The following is a 21,062-nucleotide window of genomic DNA, read 5'->3' as shown; positions in this document are numbered from 1 at the left end:
ATGTGGTTTATGGTGCAGTGGGGAAGACGTATATTATGGTGCTGTGGAGAAAAGACGTAACACGACACATGTAAAATTATAACTGTGGTGAGTGCCAAGAAGGAGAGAAACACAGGCTATCAGTGCCTATGATGGAACATCTAATTTAGTTAAGTAAATCAGAGGTTTCTCTGGGGAAGAGGCTTTTGAGCTAAGATTTAAGATGCATAGACATGAATTAAGGGAATAGAGTGGGGACTGGGGATGCCCCTTGGCAGGAGGGAAGACAGTGCCAGAAGGATGGACAGAGGATGATTGATGGGGCTGGACCACTGGGCACTGGGAACATGAGAGACAGGAGTGAGTGGGATGGATCTATGTGGCTAGAATATGCGGCAGGATGGGGTGGGGGCCGGGGTGTGACTTTATCCTGAGTGTAATAGAACCATCGAATGTTGTGGAGGTGTGAGTATGCCTGTTCTTGTGTTCATAGGAGAAAATTACCAGATTTGGGTTTTGTGAAGATGACTGTGATTTATCTATAGAAGAGATTTAGAAAGGACACAGGTGGACCACAAAGGATGTCCTGGCAGTGCCCTCAGGAGACACGATTACAATTTGGATTCAGATAGTGATGTTGGGAAAGGAAATGAGTAGGTAGATCCTAGAAACACACAGAATGAAATTTAAAGGGCTTGGTGTCGGATCAGTCATAAGGGAACCTCATCTGCCTAGTCATCTGGGCTGATGAGTGGAGCTGCCAGTCTCAACTATAGGGGACAGTGTGGGCCTCAGAGAATGCTGTTGGGGGACAGTGGTGGATTAATTATGATTGTCTCCATTTCTTGAATGTCTATGAGTTAGAAGTTGAGCTCTACGCTGTTCAACCTGGACAATTATTTATATCCTCACTCTCTAGTAGCCCAATGGAATTCTGCAATTTTGTTTCTCACAACGCTTGTTGTTGCTGTTCAGTCACTAAGTCATGCCCAACTCTGTGATCCCATGGACTGCAGTATGCCAGGCCTCTCTGTCCTTCACTATCTCCCAGAGTTTGCCCAAGTTCATGTCCGTTGAATCGGTGATGCCTTCCAACCATCTCATCTTCTGCTGCCCTCTTCTCCATTTGCCTGCAGTCTTTCCCAGCATCAGGGTCTTTCCTGATGAGTCAGCTGTTTGCATCAGATGGCCAAAGAATTGGCCTAACAACCCTAACTTCTACAAAATGTATGAAGCATCAGATAGGCCTAAACTCCAGCAGGAGGACTTCAGAGACAGTTGAACTAGCTTTATCTGTAATGAATATGAGGCCAATAATGTCCAACCTGCCATCAAAACCACTTCTCAAAAAGGTTGGTGGAATCTCAACATAAAATTTCACAGAAAATGAGGGCAAATTATCAAAGCTTTGTTTCATTTGATACCAACATCCAGGTCCAGTCAAATAACATTTCATAAATCACACTAGAATGATCATAGCATGTTTCAGATCACATGGACACCCCTCTGACATAATTACCTTTATTATTTATTATCTCCTCAGTAGGCAGCAAAGCCAGGAGATGTTTTAACTAAGACAACAGTTATGCTGAGACCAACATCTGAGGTACTTTTTAAAGACAGCCCCAAAGTGTCTGAATGGTGGGACAATTGCATTAGAATCTAGAATTTGCCTAGGAGACATTTTGTTGTCACTATTTCTATCATCATAAGTCTGTAGAAACTCTGAAATAGCACAAAGCAATCCTTTCAGTTTTTAATCATTATATGTGGTATAGTCGCAAAGTCGTGTCCGATTCTTTGCGACCCCATGGACTTCAGCCACCTCTGTCCATGGGATTCTTCAGGCAAGAATACTGGAGTGGGTTGCCATTTCCTTCTCAAAGGGATCCTGCTGACCCAGGGATCGAACTTGGGTGTCCTGAATTGCAGGCAGATTCCTTACTGACTGAGCCACCAGGGAAGCCAATCATTATATGAGTTCACTTTAACATTATTTTTTGGAAAGATTCCTAATATTTTTCAGAGGATCTATAGCTATACATCTATCTATCTGGCAATTATGAATCTGCACAGATAGATGTAGTGTGTGTATGTATGTGTGTGTGTGTGTGTGTGTGTGTATATATATATATATAGTACTCTAAAGTGCTTAATAACTATGTATGTTCATGATAATATGTTGGACTTAAAACCTTATGTAAAATTTAACTATCTTAAACAATAATAACTTTCAGTAACAGTAGCATTAAACACATTAAAAATACTGCAAACACAAAGGCAAAAGTGTAACTTAACAAACAGTATCTTTCTAAGTAGACAAAGTAAATACTGACTTGATAGCTTATTTGGGGAAATTTATCCAATAAACTAAACAAGCCATCTGTTCACACATATCCCAAGTGATTACAAAAAAAGGAATTTGCTAATAATCTCAAATTAAAAATAAACCCCCCCACAATTTACCATTTTGTTTCACTGTATTTTTCTCTCACTTTGGAGAAATTCAGTCTTCAGTCATGCTAATTTGATTTTAGAGTAAAGGCAAATGAAATGTAGAACTCAAAGGTTTAATGAGCCTCCACAAATGCATAAAAAGTGTAAAGGCAAGTAACCATTAGAAGAGCAGTAATGTGTCAGCAATGAAGTACTATTGGGCCACAGGGATGTTTGAATCCCTGCACTGACAGCAAAGTGATGGAGGAACGTGACTTAGGAGGAGGACACATCCCATCTGGAGGGACCGGTGAAGGCTGGTGAGGTGTCCATCACTGAGGAAGCCACCCTGCCATGGCTGCCTGGTCCTGTGGTTGGGCAGAAAGACAGTGCCCCCTTCGGGTGTTTAGTGCATCATCAGCCACACCAGCATGTACTGATATCTACCCCTGAGTGAACCGTAGCATCCCTAACTGCTAGGACTGGCATCTTACTTTGAAAGATATCTGCAAGCAGTATCAGAAAATCTTCAGCTGAAACTCCTTTAGCATTATCTACCAAACATGAAGGAAAGTAGGAAATATTCTATCCGATGTCAGGAATATTCACATTCAGAAAGTGCATTGCAGCCCTCCTCTACATACAAAAACATGCTCATATTAGTCAGTTTGAAAAGGTACAGAAAAATACAAAGAAGAAAATGAAAACCACCCAAACTCCCATCTCTGAAAATAACCATTGTTACCATTTTGATATATTTCCTTCCAATCTACTCTTAAGCATATATACCTTTTAAAATACAACAAAGTTCACGCCGTATACAGATTATCCTCCTTTTTTTCATCCAACTTGGTATCATTATGGTTTTCCATGTTGTTGAAAATAATTTACAATCATGAATTTTAAAGTCTATATTGTTAGGAAAAACGCCGCGGGAGGAAAAAGCCGCCTCTAAGGACCGGTGGTAAAGGCCTTTTATTAAGCGTCGCTCTCGGGCAGAACTCCCGGGGGCTGGTGAGTGAGGAGACAAAGGGAGTCTGCAAGGTATGAGGGGTGGGGAGGGGTTTTATAGTCCGGGCAGGCATCCAGGCCAGGTCTTTTCATATAAGGAAGAAAGCGCGGGCTACAGAGGTGGTCAGTGTCCGAGGGCTTTATGTTGGTACCTGATTGGGCCAGGCTGCAGGGGGCCAGCCCCTGGAAGTTTAGCCAGCCTCCGGAATTTGCCTTGCAGCACTTTCCCGGGGGCATGCCCCGACCTTTCATATATAACCAATTATGTACAGTAATGTATTTAACAGATAATGTATTTATGGGTTTGTTTTCTACTTCCAATGTTCATGATTAAAAATACAATTTCTGCAAAAAAAAATACAATTTCTGCAACTCTTTTTTTACACTTCTGAATCCAGGGCTCTTAAAACAATTGTGTTAGGCATGAATGCTTCAGTTTTCAGGCATAATAAAACAATTAACAGATGTAATGAGAGTTTAACAACTTTTTTGAAAATTAACACACAATTTTCGATTTTTAAAAAATTTGAAAAATTACAAGGGTAATGAAAAGGCTATTTCACATGAATCTCTTTATTTGAAGGTCACGTGTTTTCAAAGGCTTTTCCACTGTTCTCCATGTAGCTGACACCGGTGGCAGGAATACTCTCAACATTGAAGAAAATACCTAAACTTTTGCCGTCTGTGTGTCTGCGGTGGTCTTGTCTTATAAGTGAGATATCCAAAAGGTTTTCATCATCTTATAAAGGAGAAGATCACTCAGGTGCTAAAGGGTCCGGGGGTCACACCTGCAGGGCCTCAGCGGGTGGCTATTACATAGAGTTGCAAACAATAGTAATACTTTGAATAGTGTAGTTAACTGTTACAACACTGCCCTCCAAACTGCAAGGCAAAGATGATCAGCTGAGAAATGCTCCTTTGTAAGCTAGGTTGTCTGCACAGTCAGGGTAAACTGGAAAAATATTGCTGAAATAGTCCCAGATGTGCCCAATTTATTCCCGTGTCATTTTAATATATCCCCATCATTTGGGGGCATTTGTATCTTTGAGGGCATCATGAAATGGTCCGGGCTTGTCTTTTACTGCTTTACTGTCCCAGAATCTGTTTACTGTTCCAGAATCAGCCATTTCTCCAAGGAGCTGTGATTCCTCTTATTGGAGTAGAGAGTGGTTATTTGTTCCTAAAGGTGCTCAGATCTGACTAATGATTAACTAGAAGAAAGTGTCCCCACCTCTGCCCTCAAGTACAGGTTACATCAAAGACTTCACCTTCCAGAGAGGACCATGTTTTATCCCTGTTGGTTGATGTGATAATTATGACACTCACTGTTTTCATCTGAAAAGGAAATATTATCAAAAAAGACTAAAACTTACCCACAAGCAGACTGGTCTTCTCTTTTTACACTTGAAAGTACAGGTACAGATTGAAAAAAGGATTTAAACCACCAGGTGGATTCTGCCACTTCGGGTAATCCTATCAAATAAAATTCACATTTGCTGTTCAGTCACTCAGTTGTATCTGACACTTTGTAACCCCATGAACGGCAGCACACCAGGCTTCCCTGTCCTTCACCCATCTCCCAGAGTTCGCTCCGACTCCTGTCCATGTGTTGGTAATGCCGTCCAGTCACCTCATCCTCTGTCACCCCCTTCTCCTCCTGCCCTCAATCTTTTCCAGCATCAGGGTCTTATCAAACACAATTGAGAGACGAAAAACGAAGGGAAATAGGGAGGGTGATACTGATAAGAAATTACATACCTAGCTGGGCTTTGTCATCACCTACAAAGTTGACAGAATCAGGACCAGTTAAAGAAGTGCCTGAAGAAACACTGGCCTCTGTAAGAAAGAAACAATAATAAACAAGCATATAAATAATAAGCCAACACAGATTTTTACATATAAACTCTCAAGCAGCATGGTCTGAAATCATTTAATCCTGGATTATGAACTGAAAATTTGGTTATATTACCAGCCAATTAGAAGTCTCCCAGAATAATGCATAATACATTTTTATTAATAAAGTGTGTTCCTTTCCATAGTGAACAACTCTCACACAGATATTAAGTAGAATTTAAAATATATAATAAATGTTATCAAATTCAAAATCTTAAAAAGTACAAAATCAAGAATGAATATTATTGTACTATATTAAATATATTACTTGCATACAAGTCATATAATGTATTATATTTAAATATCCTACAGAAGTTATCAAATTTAAAAATAAAAGAATCATTTTAAAAGAAAAACATCTTATTTGTCATATCATACTTGTATTTTAAACCTAAGTGTTCTAAAAGATAAGAATAGAAAAATAACTTTTAAGAATGTAATAACTCTAAGAACTTGGGCATAGTTTAACTTTGGGTGGGGGAGAATAAATTAGTAGATGTTTCCATCTCTTGTCTACAAACAGCCCTTGAAATAAGACTTTTCTACAGGCTGGTGTGACTTCAAAAAATGATAGCTTGGTTCTGAAATGATTGTTTCATTGTATGAAATTTCTGAATTTTCTTCGAGAAGCTATACTTTTCCATTTAGCTATAAATTTTCACAGATGGAGAGATAAATAAAAGTAAAGCTGGCCAAGTAGAAGCTGACCTATTAACCACAGGAGAAAATGGAAATGAGAGAATCTCTGAAACACACTCGTGCTACTTCTCTTTTCTCAGAAATGAATATTTTATTTATGCAAAATTATCAGGTTTTAGTGTATCCTATTAAAGGCAAGGAACATGAAAGTAAAACCCACGGGAATGAGTTGCCATTTCCTCCTCCAGGGGATCTTCCTAACCCAGGGATGAAACCCTCGAATCCTGCATTGGCAAGAGTATTCTTTGCCATTAGCGCCACCAGGGAAGTACCCACCCTCCCCCCAACCCTGCCAAAATTGTGAAATATAAGCTTATTTTTACTTATTTATGTGTTAATGGTTTCATGGCTATAACAAAACATAGTTAAAGCAAAGTAATGAGGTTTGACAGTTTTTATTGATTCGGGGAGTCTCTGATAAGGTCTATTCCTATTTTCTTCGCTGTCACAAAGAATTGTCACTATTCTCCCTTTAGTTCTGATAGGACATGATACGTAGGTTAATTATACCCCACAAACATCACCTGAGATCATATTCTCTAGGGCCACCCTCTAGAGTTGTTATGACTCACTTCGATAATACTGATTTCTGGCCAAAAGACAACCAGCGGAAGGCACGGATGCCATTGTCCCCTGAGCAGGAGCCAGTGAGTTGGTGACGGGCAGCCTGCAAAATGGATGATGAGAGGCTAAAGTTAATCATATTGGGTTCCTGTTCCTTTTTCCATGAGTATTTTTTGTAAAGCAACATAATTTACCATGTAATAAATATCCCACAAAGAATTAAAGAGTTCACATAAAATTGTAATCAAATTCATTGCCATAAACCAAAAATGCAATTCATTAGGTGAAAACACAAGAAAAAATATATATCCAAGTATAACCATGCCCACAGCTGGCTCCAGAAGTGTAAACACAGCCCTGACCATCACTCACCTGCCTGCTTTCTTCAGCCTGCTCTTCCAATGAACGTGGGTCTATAGCTTCTTCAGAAAATGCAGACTTGGGAAGGGCTGATTGATGGTGATCCAGGACAGACCTGCCATGGGGCAGAGGGTGAGCCGTCTGGGAGCACAGCACCCCTCGGTCTGGAAGGCAGAAACCTGAGCTGGGAGTGGACGCAGGTGGGCACTGAGCCACGACAGGCGGAGCCAGAGGCTCCCTGCCTGCCTGTGTGCCCTTGACTGAGTCAGCCTGCCGGGGGGGCTGTGGGCCAAGCAGGACTTGGCCCAGACGTGGTGTTGTCCTGGCCCTCTGGACAGTCCTGGTTCAGGACTGCTGGTTTGGCAGGGAGAGAGGTAATAGCCGCTCTGGGGGCAGAGACACAAACTTGGGGTCAGTCACACACTCGGGGAGAGCACCACGCTGGGCTCTGAGGGGGACACCATGGACAGGCTGCAGGCCCCCAGGGGCACTGGATGTCATCACAGCCACGGGGATGCAGCGCAGAGTCACGGGGTCTTGGAGGACAGGAAAGAGGTCGGGGAAGTGTGGGGACCTTCTGGAGGAGGGCCGTTCACTGCACCCCCAGGGGACAGCAGGTTAGAGATTCCAGCAAGAACAATCCAAGACACATGGAAATCATGGGGACGGAGGAAGCAGGAACTTGATGGCATTCTAGCAACACTGCTGGTTGAAACAAAAGCTGCATTTCTGTTCTGCTTCTAGCAATGGTCCTTACTTGAACTGTTTTGCCATTTCCTAGACTCAGTTTGCCAAGAGGTTCCAGCCGTGGATCCCTCGCTATTGGGAGGAAGATGCTGTCAACTGATGATTCAGTTCATTTGGTGGCTGTTGGTTTCACTGGCCGAAATCAGTTTGGGCAACATATACAGAATTGCTCATCAGCTATGTTCAAATTTATTAAATACCCACTCCACCTGGTTATGGCTCCTTTCTGTTGCCAGTATTATTCATTTCCGCCTTTTCTCCTTTTGTCTTGATTAATTTTCCTGGTGGTTTCTCTATTAAATCAGTTCTTCCAAAGAACTACCTCGCGTGTTTTTAAGTTTTATATTTTATTTCCTGTCTTCTTTTATTCTTCTTCCTTTTATTTACTTTAAGGTTATTCTTGTTATCTATTTCAAAATTTTTTTACTGCTGTTATGACATTTCTTGAAAATTTCAATTATTTAGTGATGCTTTTCTAGACACATACTTTCTCTGGTAGCTTAGAGGGTAAAGCGTCTGCCTGCAATGCAGGAGACCCTGCTTTGAACCCTGGGTCAGGAAGATCCCCTGGAGAAGGAAATGGCAACCCACTCTGGTACTCTTGCCTAGAAAATCCCACAGATGGAGAAGCCTGGTAGGCTACAGTCCACGAGCTCGCAAAGAGTTGGACATGACTGAGTGACTTCACTTTCACTTTCTAGACATATAAATTTTCTCAATTATCTTTTAATTGATGATTCCTAAATACACTATGTTGTCAAGAGAGTCTTTTCATTTTTGTTCATTCTTTCAAATAATTTTGGAAGTGGCTTTCTGTGTATTAATAATAGTAAATATTCTTCCATTGCACAGACATGATTTGGTATCTGTTTGATTGTGTTACTTAATTATGTTAAACAAATGATTTATGTACTCACTGCTGTCTTACCATCTGCCTTCCCAGTTTGTGGTGCCATCACATCAGTTGAGTCTGTCCATTTTGGCCTCATGTGTTTTGCAGCCGTGTGGGCAAGTGTGCACAGAATCCTGATGTCATAGTTTCTTGGTGGATCTTGGATTTTACTTTCCTTTATCAGCACTAAGGGTTTAACTTCTGCCTTAGATTCTCATTGGTCTAATGCTAATTTTATGGCACCTGCATGCAATCAGAAATTATCTCCTCTCATCTTTTTATTTTCTGCTATCTGTTCTGTTTCCTTTTAAAAATAACTTATCAAAAAATAAAAATAAAAAAAATAACTTATCAGCTCCCTTTGGCTACATTATTTTTTCCTAGTTTTACAGATGCATTTTCTGTCACAGTTGTTGAACTGTTGGCTGAGTTGCTTAGCACTAGATTTCTTCACAAATTTTGGGATGTGGATTTGCAGGTTCCTTCTGAGTGGCAGGTAACTTCCATTGCTCTGTCTAGCTGTGCACCACCCCTGGCCACTACACCACACCTCTCTCCTGTCTGGTGCTATCAAGGTTTGACCCATGGTTTCAGTTTTTGAAAGATTCAAAAGTGAGTCTCTCAAAGACAGGGGGTTCAGTTCCGTTCAGTCACTCAGTCGTGTCCGATTATTTGCAACCCCATAGACTGCAGCACGCAAGGCTTCCCTGTCCATCACCAACTTCTGGAGCTTGTTCAAACTCATGTCCATTGAGTTCATGATGCCATCCAACCATCTCATCCTCTGTCGTCCCCTTCTCCTGCCTTCAATCTTTCCTAACATCAGGGTCTTTTCTAATGAGTCAGTTCTTCGCATCAAGTGGCCAAAGTATTGGAGTTTCAGCTTTGACATCAGTCCTTTCAACAAATATTCAGGGCTGATTTCCTTTAGGATGGATTGGTTTCTCCTTGCAGTCTAAGGGATTCTCAAGAGTCTTCTCCAACACCACAGTTCAAAAGCATCAATTCTTTAGTGCTCAGTTTTCTTTATAGTCCAACTCTCACATCCATACATGACTACTGGAAAAACTATAGCTTTGACTAGACAGACCTTTGTTGGAAAAGTAATGTCTCTGCTTTTTAATATGCTGTCTAGACTGGTCATAGCTTTTCTTCCAAGAAGCAAGCATCTTTTAATTTCATGGCTGCAGTCATCATCTGCAGTGATTTTGGAGCCCAAGAAAATAAAGTCTGTCACTGTTTCCATTGTTTCCCCATCTATTTGCCATGAAGTGATGGGACCGAATGCCATGATCTTCATTTTTGAAGGCTGAATTTTAAGCCAGCTTTTTCACTCTCCTCTTTCACTTTCATTAAGAGGCTCTTCAGTTCCTCTTCACGTTCTGCCATAAGGGTGGTGTCATCTGCGTATCTGAGGTTATTGATATTTCTCCTGGCAATCTTGATTCCAGCTTGTGCTTCATCCAGCCCAGCGTTTCTCATGATGTACTCTGCATATAAGCTAAATAAATAGGATGACAATACACAGCCTTGACGTACTCCTTTCCCAATTTGGAACCAGTTTTTTGTTTCATGTCCAGTTCTAACTGTTGCTTCCTGACCTACATACAGATTTCTCAGGAGGCAAGTAAGGTGGTCTGGTATTCCCATCTCTTGAAGAATTTTCCACAGTTTGTTGTGATCCACACAGTCAAAGGCTTTAGCATAGTCAATGAAGCAGAAGTAGATGTTTTTCTGGAATTTTCTTGCTTTTTCTATGATCCAACAGATGTTGGCAATTTGATCTCTGGTTCCTCTGCCTTTTCTAAATCCAGCTTCAATATCTAGAAGTTCTCAGTTCACATACTGTTGAAGTCTCTCTTGGAGAATTTTAAGCATTACTTTGCTAGCATGTGAGATAGGTACCCTCTATATTTTCGCTTTAGCAACATCCAGTACAAAACCCAACACATACCATAAGTAGTTCCTGTTCTGAAAATCTGACAAAACCAATGTATTCTTCCTCCTGTGTGTGGTAAAGAGGGTTATATCCTCAGCTAATGATTAAAATGTTATAATAGGGCTCAGATTTCCACACTGTAACCATGACATAAGGCAGCTAATTTCTCCCCAATTGTTCCCTGACCCACGTTATTTTCCAATATCTCATTATTAAAATTATTAGATTATTAGATCCATTAAAATTATTAGATTATTAGATCCACTATTAGATCCATCCACATTTCACTGAGTGTTTTGTCCTAAGATTAAGTTATGCAAACATTTCTCTTTGATCATAACACACACTTCAAACCTAATGGACATCTCATTAGAGGAAGAGAAAGGCATAATTTAGAAAGACTAAGTACTTGTCACAGTCCACCATAGTCTCTCTGAGGGGTGACCAATTTATTACATGTGGGACACTATTACTCTTTCTGGGTTTATTGATGATGGATGAAGTAGGAGACAGGTATCTGATCATTGTTTTGTAGAGCATGGAAATTCATGGCAAAAAGTTGTGTTTATAGATAATTCATTACCACCTATGCTGTTAGACCACTGACCAGGTGAGATCAGAGTCTGGGCGACTTCACTGCCTCTGCCTCATTCCAACTCCAGTCTGACATGTCTATGTGTGCACACAACACGTCGGGGTTCTTAAACATGCAGTGACATTGGAATCGATGAACATACCCCATTAAACATAAACACTCTGTTGTTGTTATACACTCAGTCTTGTCCGATTTTTTGAGACCTGGTAGACTGTAGCCTGCCAGGCTCCTCTCTCCACAGGATTTCCCAAGCAAGAATACTGGAGTGGGTTGCCATTTCCTCTTCCAGGGGATCTTCCCGACCCAGGGATCGAACCTCCATCTCCTGCATTGGCAGGTGGATTCTTTACCACTGAGCCACCAGAGAAGCCCCAAAACATGCACAAGGCCTCTATAATAACAAAAGCTTCAAATGAACACTGTTCAGTCCAACATCAGTCACTCAGCTGTGTCCGACTCTTTGCAACCCCATGGACTGCAGCACGCCAGGCCTCCCTGTCCATCACCAACTCCCGGAGCTTACTCAAACTCATGTCCATTGAGTTGGTGATGCCATCCAACCATCTGTGGCAGGTGCTTTATAGCCGAATCACCCTTCACCCCCTCACCCTCCTCCTGTGAGTTTTCCTAGGGGAAAAAACCTGCCTGAGTCACCAAGGGTGAACTTACAGTTCACAGTGTCAGATTCAAGTGGTGCCAGGGGACAGCTGTGGACCTGGGACCGCGAGGGTCCCACCTTTCTCACACAGCTCAGGATTCTGTCCCTGAGGCTGACTGTCGGCCCCCCTGCCTTACAGATGCCAGAGGTGATAAATCCTTCACCTGCCAACTCTTACCATCCCCCTACACTGGTTAACAGTCGCTCTCCTCCTTTCACAGGTTTTTCCAATGTGTGGATGCCATCCCACTACAGCCAGCTCATCCCGATGTCCAGTGCTAGCTGTCTCTCTGACCATCACACCCCCTAAACAGCCATGGATGCTGGACCCCCCATGCCACAGTGCCCCCCACCCCTCCACACCCAGATCATCACTGGTAGAGGATGTGATAGCCACCCTGGTCTGCTGGGGCTTCTGTAACAAAGCACCAGAGACGAGGTGGCTTAAAGCATAGAAATTTATATTTTCTCTTCTCCTGGGTCTGGGGGCAACGTTGGGTTCTTCTGGGCCCCTCTCTTTGGTTTGTAGATGGTTCTGTGAATTCACAGGGTTGTCTGTGTCTGTGTCTTAGCCTCCTCTCTTAATAAGCACTCAGTCATACTGGACCAATGTCCCATCCTAACAATGACATTTGAACTTAGTCACCTCTTTAAAGACCTTAGCTCGGGCCTGGTGCACTGGGAAGACCCAGAGGAATCGGGTGGAGAGGGAGGTGGGAGGGGGGATCAGGATGGGGAATACATGTAACTCCATGGCTGATTCATGTCAATGTATGACAAAACCCACTACAATATTGTAAAGTAATTAGCCTCCAACTAATAAAAATAAATGAAAAAAAAAAGAAAGAAAAAAAAAAGACCTTATCTCCAAATACAGTCACATCCTGAGGTCCTGGGGGCTGGGACTTCAACACGTGCCTCAGCCTGGAACAGCCTGCTGGAGTTTCCCACAGGCTGTGGCACTTCACCCATCACCAACCACGGGGGCCACACAGCTGCCAACCAGGGGAAAGGTGCTCCAACTCTGAAACCCCAGCCCCAGGGCGCCCTGTCCTTGGCCAGGTTCCCTGAAGAGCAGAAACTGAGACGCACATGGCGACACTTGTGGGGCAGAAAGAAGCCTTGGGCGTTACCTGTTCAATCCATCAATCTCATCAACACATCACGAGATCACTCAGACAGCTTGCCAGGTAAAGCGAGATTTCAAACACAAAGTGTATGCTAAGCACAAAGGCTTTCATTTCAGACGTGAATTGATTGAATATCCTGAATTACATCCATTTTGATGTATCTTTATCCATAAATCTGGGCACTGCTATTGCTGGAACATAATGCACATAGTTTCTGACAAAAAAATTTCATATGCTATGGTCATGTTTTCACTGATCCTTTGACTAAGCTTACAAGAAATAGTTTCTTATTTAGAATTAAAACCAGAGAAGCCATGAACTTTAGAGGCAGAAACATGAGATTCATTTTTAATTGACTCATAGTAATTATCAAAGAGCACAAATCAACCCAACATGTTGAAAACATTAGATTGTGCATTCTTCCCTTGAAATAAATATTTTTAAGTCTGAGATTTACACATAAAATGAAAGAATAGTTTTCACAGTGATATTTATTTTACTGTACTTTTCACTCTCTGTGCCTGATTGCGAGTAGTTTTTAAATGTGGCATTTTTCACTTCCTTTTATTCTGCTTTTATCTGCTTTTATTTTCTCTTATGAAAATAACTCTGCTCAACTTTCAGATGAAGTATCAACTTTTATCAGGTGATCCAAAACACAAGTGAATTTTGAACTTCAGCCTAGGGAAGGAAGACTATCTCTATGAATTTCATCACCAGAGAGGAAGGGGAGGAAAAAAGGACTTCTGGCAGAACTTTCCCAAGCTGTTGCCAGGAGCCATAGAAAGCTCACTTGTATTGCAAACCCATTATAACATTATAAAATAGTTTTACGTATTCAAGGTGATTTATGAATGGTTAACTGCGGAAAGGCAGAAGCAATTAAGGTTACGTGAGTCACAGGGTGTTTTTCTAAAGTGTTAGATTCTACTGGTGTAAGATCTACTGGTGATGTGTGTAAATGCAGGCCCTCGATCACAAAAACATGCCTAGATGTGGAATTTTAGCTGCTTGTATGTTTGTAAAACTAGTTTTACCTGAAATCCAGAGAAAATACTGGTGAAATATTTGCTGAAAATTTAATTGCTTCAATCAGTGGCACAACCTTCTGTGTATACATCTATAACACAAAGATAGATGCATCTCTATGTAAAGATAAAATCTTTATCCGAAAGATAAAATCTAGGATCCTTTCATGAATCCAGGCTCATTTCAGATTAGGGTGGATTTTTACAGGTGTTTTGATGTTTCATAGCTCTTCACCAAGGCTGCATCACCTTCCCCAAACATCCCTCAGAACCACTCTACCTTACTAATGCTTAGTCACTTCAGTTGTGTCCAGGTCTTCAGTTATGACCCAATGAACTGCAGCCTCCAGGGTCCTCTGTCCATGGAATTCTCCAGGCAAGAATATTGAAGTGGGTTGCCATGCTCTCCTCCAGGGGAACTTGCCTACCCAAGGATCAGACCCATGTAAACCAAGGCAAATTTCCTTGTATTGACTTCCCATGATGGATAGTTTCCACTTGTATCTATTGGGAAAGAAAGCTAATGAAATTCAGAACCCAGTCCATTTAGGTCTGGATTTTGCCTAAAAGTACTGGTTAAGCAAGATGGCATGCTTCTCCCTACATCTTTATTTCTTTTTGTGAGAACAGGACTATTAAAGTTTACATATACTTTAAAGTATTGCACTTGAGGATCTTTAAGTTGGTGTATGCTCTGAAAAACATGACACAAGATGCCCCTTATTAGCAATTCAATCCAATTAGTGTTCTCCTTTTACTTTAAAATTAATCTCTAATTGTACATTAGATATCTGTGAAAAAATCATGAACTAGTATAGCCTCTTTTAGCAAATCTCCAGGGGAAAATGTCTACTGGAGTTGGGCTATAGAGCAAATAACCATATTAGAGGCCAAGGGCTTCTTCAGTGAACTCTGTAGAACTAACTTCCCTTGATCATTAAAACAGTCCTCCTTTGTAGCAATTTTACATTCTTGGTGAATGTAACCCTTTTATGAAGCATCTCCACTGAAGTATCTTTGATTTGATATTTCATTGAGAATTGAACAGAATTAAGACATGTTTTCTGCAGGGCTTATGCTATCGATACACCCAATGACTGCAAATTCACTGATTTCATTTTATTAAATATAATCAGTAATGAGTTTAGAGTAAACAAAACAGAAGCCACTCTTTCATGTCTTGTGGGAATACTCTGAGTTTGTTTTAACTTTTAATTAATTAAGATTTCCATACAAGGGATAAAGTGTTTATGATTTTTCAATGAATATTTATGAAAGCTCATTGTCCAAACTTCACAAGCATTCATTCAGACTCATTAAAAATGTTCGTAAATATTTCACAGAAAACAGAGATCATAAACTGAAGCACTCTGCCGTCCTTTCAAGAGCCACATAAAGAACATCCATGAACTTAAACCATGCATATGTTGGTGAGCATCAGTATTTCTTCCTTTGGAACATATGTTGCACCTCTTTACTTGGGATCAACAGTGTTTTAGACCCCACTTGTCATGTTAACAAGAGGTGCTCAATAACTCTCAAAAAGTTGGGGGGCAAAGAAGACAAAGTTCTAATACTGAGTTTACAGATAACAGTTACCAAATTCTGAAACACTGATGAATTAATTATATAATCTATAAGTTAGAAGTCAAACATCGTCATCAAATGACAGACTAAGATGAGAATGAATTTTCCAGCAAGTAGATAGATCCGTGTCACAGCTATTTACAGAGTGGTTGCTATGTGTCAGGCACCAGGCTACTATTTTTACTTTTGAGAATCCTGTGGACTCAGTGAACACTCCTGAGGATTAACAGAGTGTCACATCTCTCTCTACAACAGAATGGAAAGTAGGAGTTGACATCACAATGGCATTTTCAACAGACATCTGGTGTTTATCACTCATGGACACTAGGCTTTCATGGATATAGTTCTACAAGGAGGTGAAATTCAATATTCTGAATCCTCAGCACCCACTGAAACTCAGGTTTTCTTACTGTTCACTCCTCCTAAAGTGTTTTTTAAGCATGTGCTATGTAGCGGGCATCTCACCATGCTGACACATTTGGTAGCCAAGACAACATCCTTGATTCTCATGGACTCTAGGAAGTAAACTAATATAATTCCTAACAGGGAAACACACCTCAAGTAAAAAACAGATAACTAAGCAGAAAGAAGGTTCCCTGGTGACTCAGATGGTAAAGAATCCACCTGCAATGCAGGAGACCCAGGTTCAGTCCCTGGGTCAGGAAGATCCTTGGAGAAGGAAATGGCAACCCACTCCAGTATTCTTGCTTGGAGAATCCCATGGACAGAGGAGCCTGGCGGGCTAGAGTCCATGGGGTCACAAGAATAGGGCACGACTGAGCAACTAACACTTCCACTTTTTCACAAGCCAGCAGTGTTGGGAGATGATTTAGGTGAGGTAGACAGAACAGCCTCTCTGAGGGGGTGAACCAGGCAGAGTCTGAGTGAAAGAGCTGACTCATGCCTGGAGTCAGGGTGAGGGCAATCTCAGACAAGCTCAGCAAGGGGGCGGCTGTAGTCGGGGGATTAGGGTCAGGATGAGACGTTTCCCAAACAGAAAGCACAAGGAGATCATCTCATTTTGGGGAAATTTGATGACTTCAGTCTTACACATATTTGTTTATTCTTTTCATTATTACTCTGTTCTTTTTTCTTGCCGAGTAGCATTCGGACATGTGACTTTATCAGTGTGTTTGTCCGTTGTCCTTTTGACAGACATTTGGGGGTTTCTAGTTTGGGATCATTGTAAGTAAAGTTGCTAAGAACACAATGTTTACAAGTCTTTTTGTAGACAAGTGTTTTCATTTCTCTTGGGTAAATACTTAAGGGGTGGAACTGCCAGGTCATGGAATAGGTACGTGTTTATAAGAAGGTACGTGTTATAAGAAGCTGCCAAACAGCTTTCTAAAAATGGCTGTAAAATTTCACTCTCTTGCCAATAATCTATGAGAACCTAGCCCAGGGAAGGCCGTGTCTTTGTCGGGGTTCACTATCTCCCATCCTGCTGGGGTGAAATGGTGTTTAATGATGCTTCTCTTCTGTATTTCCTGATAATTGATGATGTCGAGCATCTCTCCCTCTGCTTCCTGACAACATATTTTCTTTTCTGAAAAGAAAACATCAGTTCAACTTTGTTTGTGCTGCGTTTGGGTTGTTTGCCCTTGATTATTGATTTGTAGGAGCAAGCTTTTATTCTGAACACATTCGTCTTTCCTTCACGAATATTTTCTTCCATTTTGTGTGCTGCCTTACAATTTTTCTTACTCATGTCTTTTGGTGGGCTGAAGTTTTTAATTTTGTTGAAGACCAATTAGTCACTTTTAAAAAGTAGGTTTTGTGCTTTTTTGTATTCTGACTAAGAAATCTCTGTGTAGCCCAAGGTGGTAAAGATATTTTTCTATTTAGGTGTTGTATACCTTTATATTTCAGGTTTAGATGTAAGGTCCATCTAAAATCATTTTTATTAAACATTTATTTTAAAAGATTTACTTTCATATATTCTGGATTCTCTTTTATGGTTAAATTTTTAAATGTCTGATGATAAGATGACACTTATGACTAAGTTGCCGTTTTGGGGCCTAAAATATGATACCCCTTTGATACAGACACATTTCTGATCATACCAAGTGACTGATTGTTTTGTAAACTGAGATGTGACTAAATTAGAAAATATTTCACTCTGTACCTTTGAAATTTAAAAAAGAAAACTTGTGTCTCACATTAATACTTCTTGAAACTTTGTTGTTGTTGACAATAATCATTCTTTGTTATGGAGGCATCCAAACCTGCCCTTCACCATTTTCTTTCTTGTTCCCCTCTTCTGCTCTGTGTTTCCGTTCAGCGCTTAGAGTTTTTGAGCTACTGCTTCATGAACATGCTAGTTACTTCATGTATGGATGCTTCTGGGAACTCTCAGGGCTCTAAGGCTGAATTAGAAGAGCAAAAAGTGTAACTTGTTGCTGAGTCGCTCAGGCGTGTCTGACTCTCTGTGACCCCATGGACTACAGCATGCCAGGCTCCCCTGTCCTTCACTATCTTCCAAAGTTGGCTCAAACTCATGTCCATCAAGTCGGTGACGCCATTCAACCATCTCATCCTCTGTCACCCCCTTCTCCTCCTGCCTTCAATTTCTCCCAGCATCAGGAGCTTTTCCAACGAGTCGGCTCTTCACATCAGGTGGCCAAAGCATTGGAGCTTCAGCGTCAGTCCTTCCAATGAATATTCAGGACTGATTTCCTTTAGGATTGACTGGGTCGATCTCCTTGCAGTCCGAGGGCCCTCAAGAGTCTTCCTCCCAACTGAGGAGCCACCTGGCGTGAACCTCTGACCCTGATCTAGCAACAGAAGGGAGCTCGGGGAGGCTGGCCCCTTCCTGTCTGAGGTCCTGGCAGCAACATCAGGCAGAACTCAGTGACCTGGGTCTCCTCTCCCCACTGAGGCTGACACTCCCCTCTGCCTCCGGCGTGGGGGACAGATCCAGGAGCCGCTCTGTCCCTGTGTCCCACTGCAGTTCCTGAGCTAGGCAGCAGGATGAGAGAAAGGAATAGAGTTCTTCCTTAAACGTGCCTGTTGCTCCATTAAGGATGAAAAGTCAGTTCCTAAATGATGCTAGGACAACTGGTAGAAAAACTGGCCACAACCCCAGTTGTCAGAAGGTCAAAAGGGGAAGTCAAATCAATAATTCAGAGAGGTCCCTGGGTGGATAGAAGCCAAGATGCACAGAAAAATAGACGTGAAGTATGGAAGCTGCTGGCTCCCACAAGAGTGAAGTGAGAGCCAAATCTACGCAGGGTAGATGTGGAGATGGGGGCCATGCCCAGGGGACTGGACAAGGCAGTTGTACCCTGTGGAGACTAGGTTGTATCAGTCTCTCCAGGCCAGGCCCTTTGGCATGACAATGAAGCATTTGTCGAGAAACAAGAGGGCCAGACGTGAGGACAGTCAGTCAGGGGGTGGGGGCTGTGGCTGGCCCAGGGACAGTGGGAAGGAGGGTTACAGTGGGTTCTGACCCCCAGCAAGGGGGCCCTGGAGGGGAGCTTGCAGTTCAATTCCTCAGGAATCTCTAGAAAGAACAGAACGCGGACATGAGATGTGGGTCTGAAAACACGGGGGTTAATCACTGTTCGTGGAGGAGCCACATGTCCCCATAACAACCCACCACCACCGTACTGGATGCAAAGGGCTGGTGGGGCGGCCTTGACCCGAACCAGCTGTGTTCCTCCATCAGCAGCCAGGTTAGCTCAGGGGGTCTGACACCCAAAACTGCCCACCCACATGGCGGTGACTGGGGCCCCCCTCTGCCCGTAAGTGAGTCTGCTCTGACACGGCACCCAGCGGTCCACTCTGCCCCATCCATCCAGGAAGCACCAGAGGACACCTCTGCTCCTGGAACTAGCCTAGGCGGCAGGGGCTGCTGGCATCTCAACACTTAAGTCGGGCTGTAGGCTGTAGGCATCCTCGACTGAGCGACTAACATATCCTTGAGAACTACTCTTTACCTAGCATGGATGCGAAGCCTGAGTTCCACTGGCATCTGTAGGCACAGCCATCTTTCAGGGTCTGGATGAGGGATGAGCTGCCCGTGGTTTGCACGTGTGTGATTTTTCTGAGCCAGTTCCATTCTTGAGAGAGACATTAGCAAGTCTGAAAATTACATATAATTATAATAAATGAATGTAAATATTAATATTATTATATAAGCATTATACAAAATTATTATACAAAAATGAGAGTAAAACTATACATACTAAAAGAAATCTTTTTCCCAGAAAATGTTGCACTACTAATTATACAACTTCAGACTTTGACCTGTTGCTGCCATTTGAAGCTATGAGCTATGAGCTGTGGAATCTCAGGGTCACAGACGGCCCTAGAGCATCTCCAGGCAGCTCTCACGTGTGAGCTATGAGACACTCACACCCAGGCAGGAGAAAGGTAGATTTACTTGGCTTCTAAAGTTCCACTAGATGGAGGGCAGGGCAAGGCAGTGAGCAGGGAGAACTTGGAGGTTGTGTTCACGGACACTGTGTGAGTGCATGTGTGTGTCCGTGTGTGTGTGCATGTGTATATATCTGTATGTGCATGTTTGCCTGTCTCGTGTGCCTATATATTTGTGTGTGCACTCATGAATGTGCTTTCTTTGCATGGAACATATCTAGAATTCTCACAAACAGAACTACCTGAAAAGAAGAGAAATTGCTTTACTCTTCTTGTCAGTATAATATCTCTGAGAAGCAGAAAGAAAAAGAAACAGACCCAGCTGCTTCCATGAGCTCTTTGTGCCAGAGATGAACCAGGCAGCACTTCCTAGTGAGCAGAGGGTCAGGGACGCAGCAGAGACTGCCTGGACGGAGGGTGATTTCCAGACGACACATGTGGTCACCACATGTGGTCACCACCACATGTGGTCAGGACAGAGCCTTCATGTCAAGATGGGAGGTTGCCCTGTGACCTGCCTGTGGTGTCTCATGGCTCCCCTCTACCCAGTCTCAGGGTCCACGCTTCTCCATACTGAATAACTGCCCTCCTCACCTCGGGAGCTCCTGTGGCCTCAGACTACAGCTCACAGCTCAAGACTCCATTGTAACAATGCCACTTCCTCCAGGAAGCCTTCCCTGACTTCCTGCCCCCAGAGCTGAGGAGGCTCTGTTGCGTCCACTGTCTTGATAGCCATTAACATCAACTGCAAGCATCAGGCTCTGAGGGGCAGACCTTTCTGCTCCCCAGGACACCCACATCCCCCAGGGCAGAGTGAGTGAGTGCAAGTCTCTCAGTCGTGTTGACTCTTTGTGACACCATGGACTATACAGTCCATGGAATTCTCCAGGCCAGAATACTGGAGTGGGTAGCCGTTTGCTTCTCCAGGGGATCTTCCCAAATGAGGGATCGAACCCAGATCTCCCTCATTGAGGACAGATTCTTTACCAGCTGAGCCACCAGGGAAGCCCAAGAATACAGGAGTGGGTAGCCTATCCCTTCTCCAGAGGATCTTCTCGATCTTCCCAGGAATCGAACCTACGTCTCCTGCATTGCAGGTGGATTCTTTACCAGCTGAGCTACCAGGTAAGCCCAAGCCCCAGGGCATGTTTATCAACAAAACAAGGA

General features: G+C 42.5%; 1 protein-coding gene across 3 annotated transcripts in view; it reads right to left on the bottom strand.

The window, feature by feature from the left end:
* Nucleotides 1-19,601, bottom strand: part of PPDPFL (pancreatic progenitor cell differentiation and proliferation factor like) — a 37,039-nt gene extending 17,438 nt beyond the window's left edge. Inside the window, exons 1-5 of one of the 3 annotated variants that reach the window (XM_043483452.1) lie at nt 19,457-19,601; nt 6,955-7,106; nt 6,591-6,685; nt 5,185-5,262; nt 4,800-4,899 (exon numbers count right to left, since the gene is read on the bottom strand). In XM_043483452.1, coding sequence (XP_043339387.1) covers nt 4,800-4,899; nt 5,185-5,262; nt 6,591-6,645 — 233 coding nt within the window. In that variant the 5' untranslated portion in view covers nt 6,646-6,685; nt 6,955-7,106; nt 19,457-19,601. Of the gene's footprint in view, nt 1-3,559; nt 4,638-4,795; nt 4,900-5,184; nt 5,263-6,590; nt 6,686-6,954; nt 7,107-19,456 lie in introns of those variants that run through there. The other 2 variants (XM_043483451.1, XM_043483450.1) reach the window with 2 other exon arrangements.
* Nucleotides 19,602-21,062: the final 1,461 nt, after the last annotated feature.

This window comes from Cervus canadensis, chromosome 12, assembly GCF_019320065.1.
Source record: "Cervus canadensis isolate Bull #8, Minnesota chromosome 12, ASM1932006v1, whole genome shotgun sequence".
In the NCBI taxonomy this organism is placed as follows: domain Eukaryota; kingdom Metazoa; phylum Chordata; class Mammalia; order Artiodactyla; family Cervidae; genus Cervus; species Cervus canadensis.
This window is presented reverse-complemented; position numbering and strand designations above follow the sequence as displayed.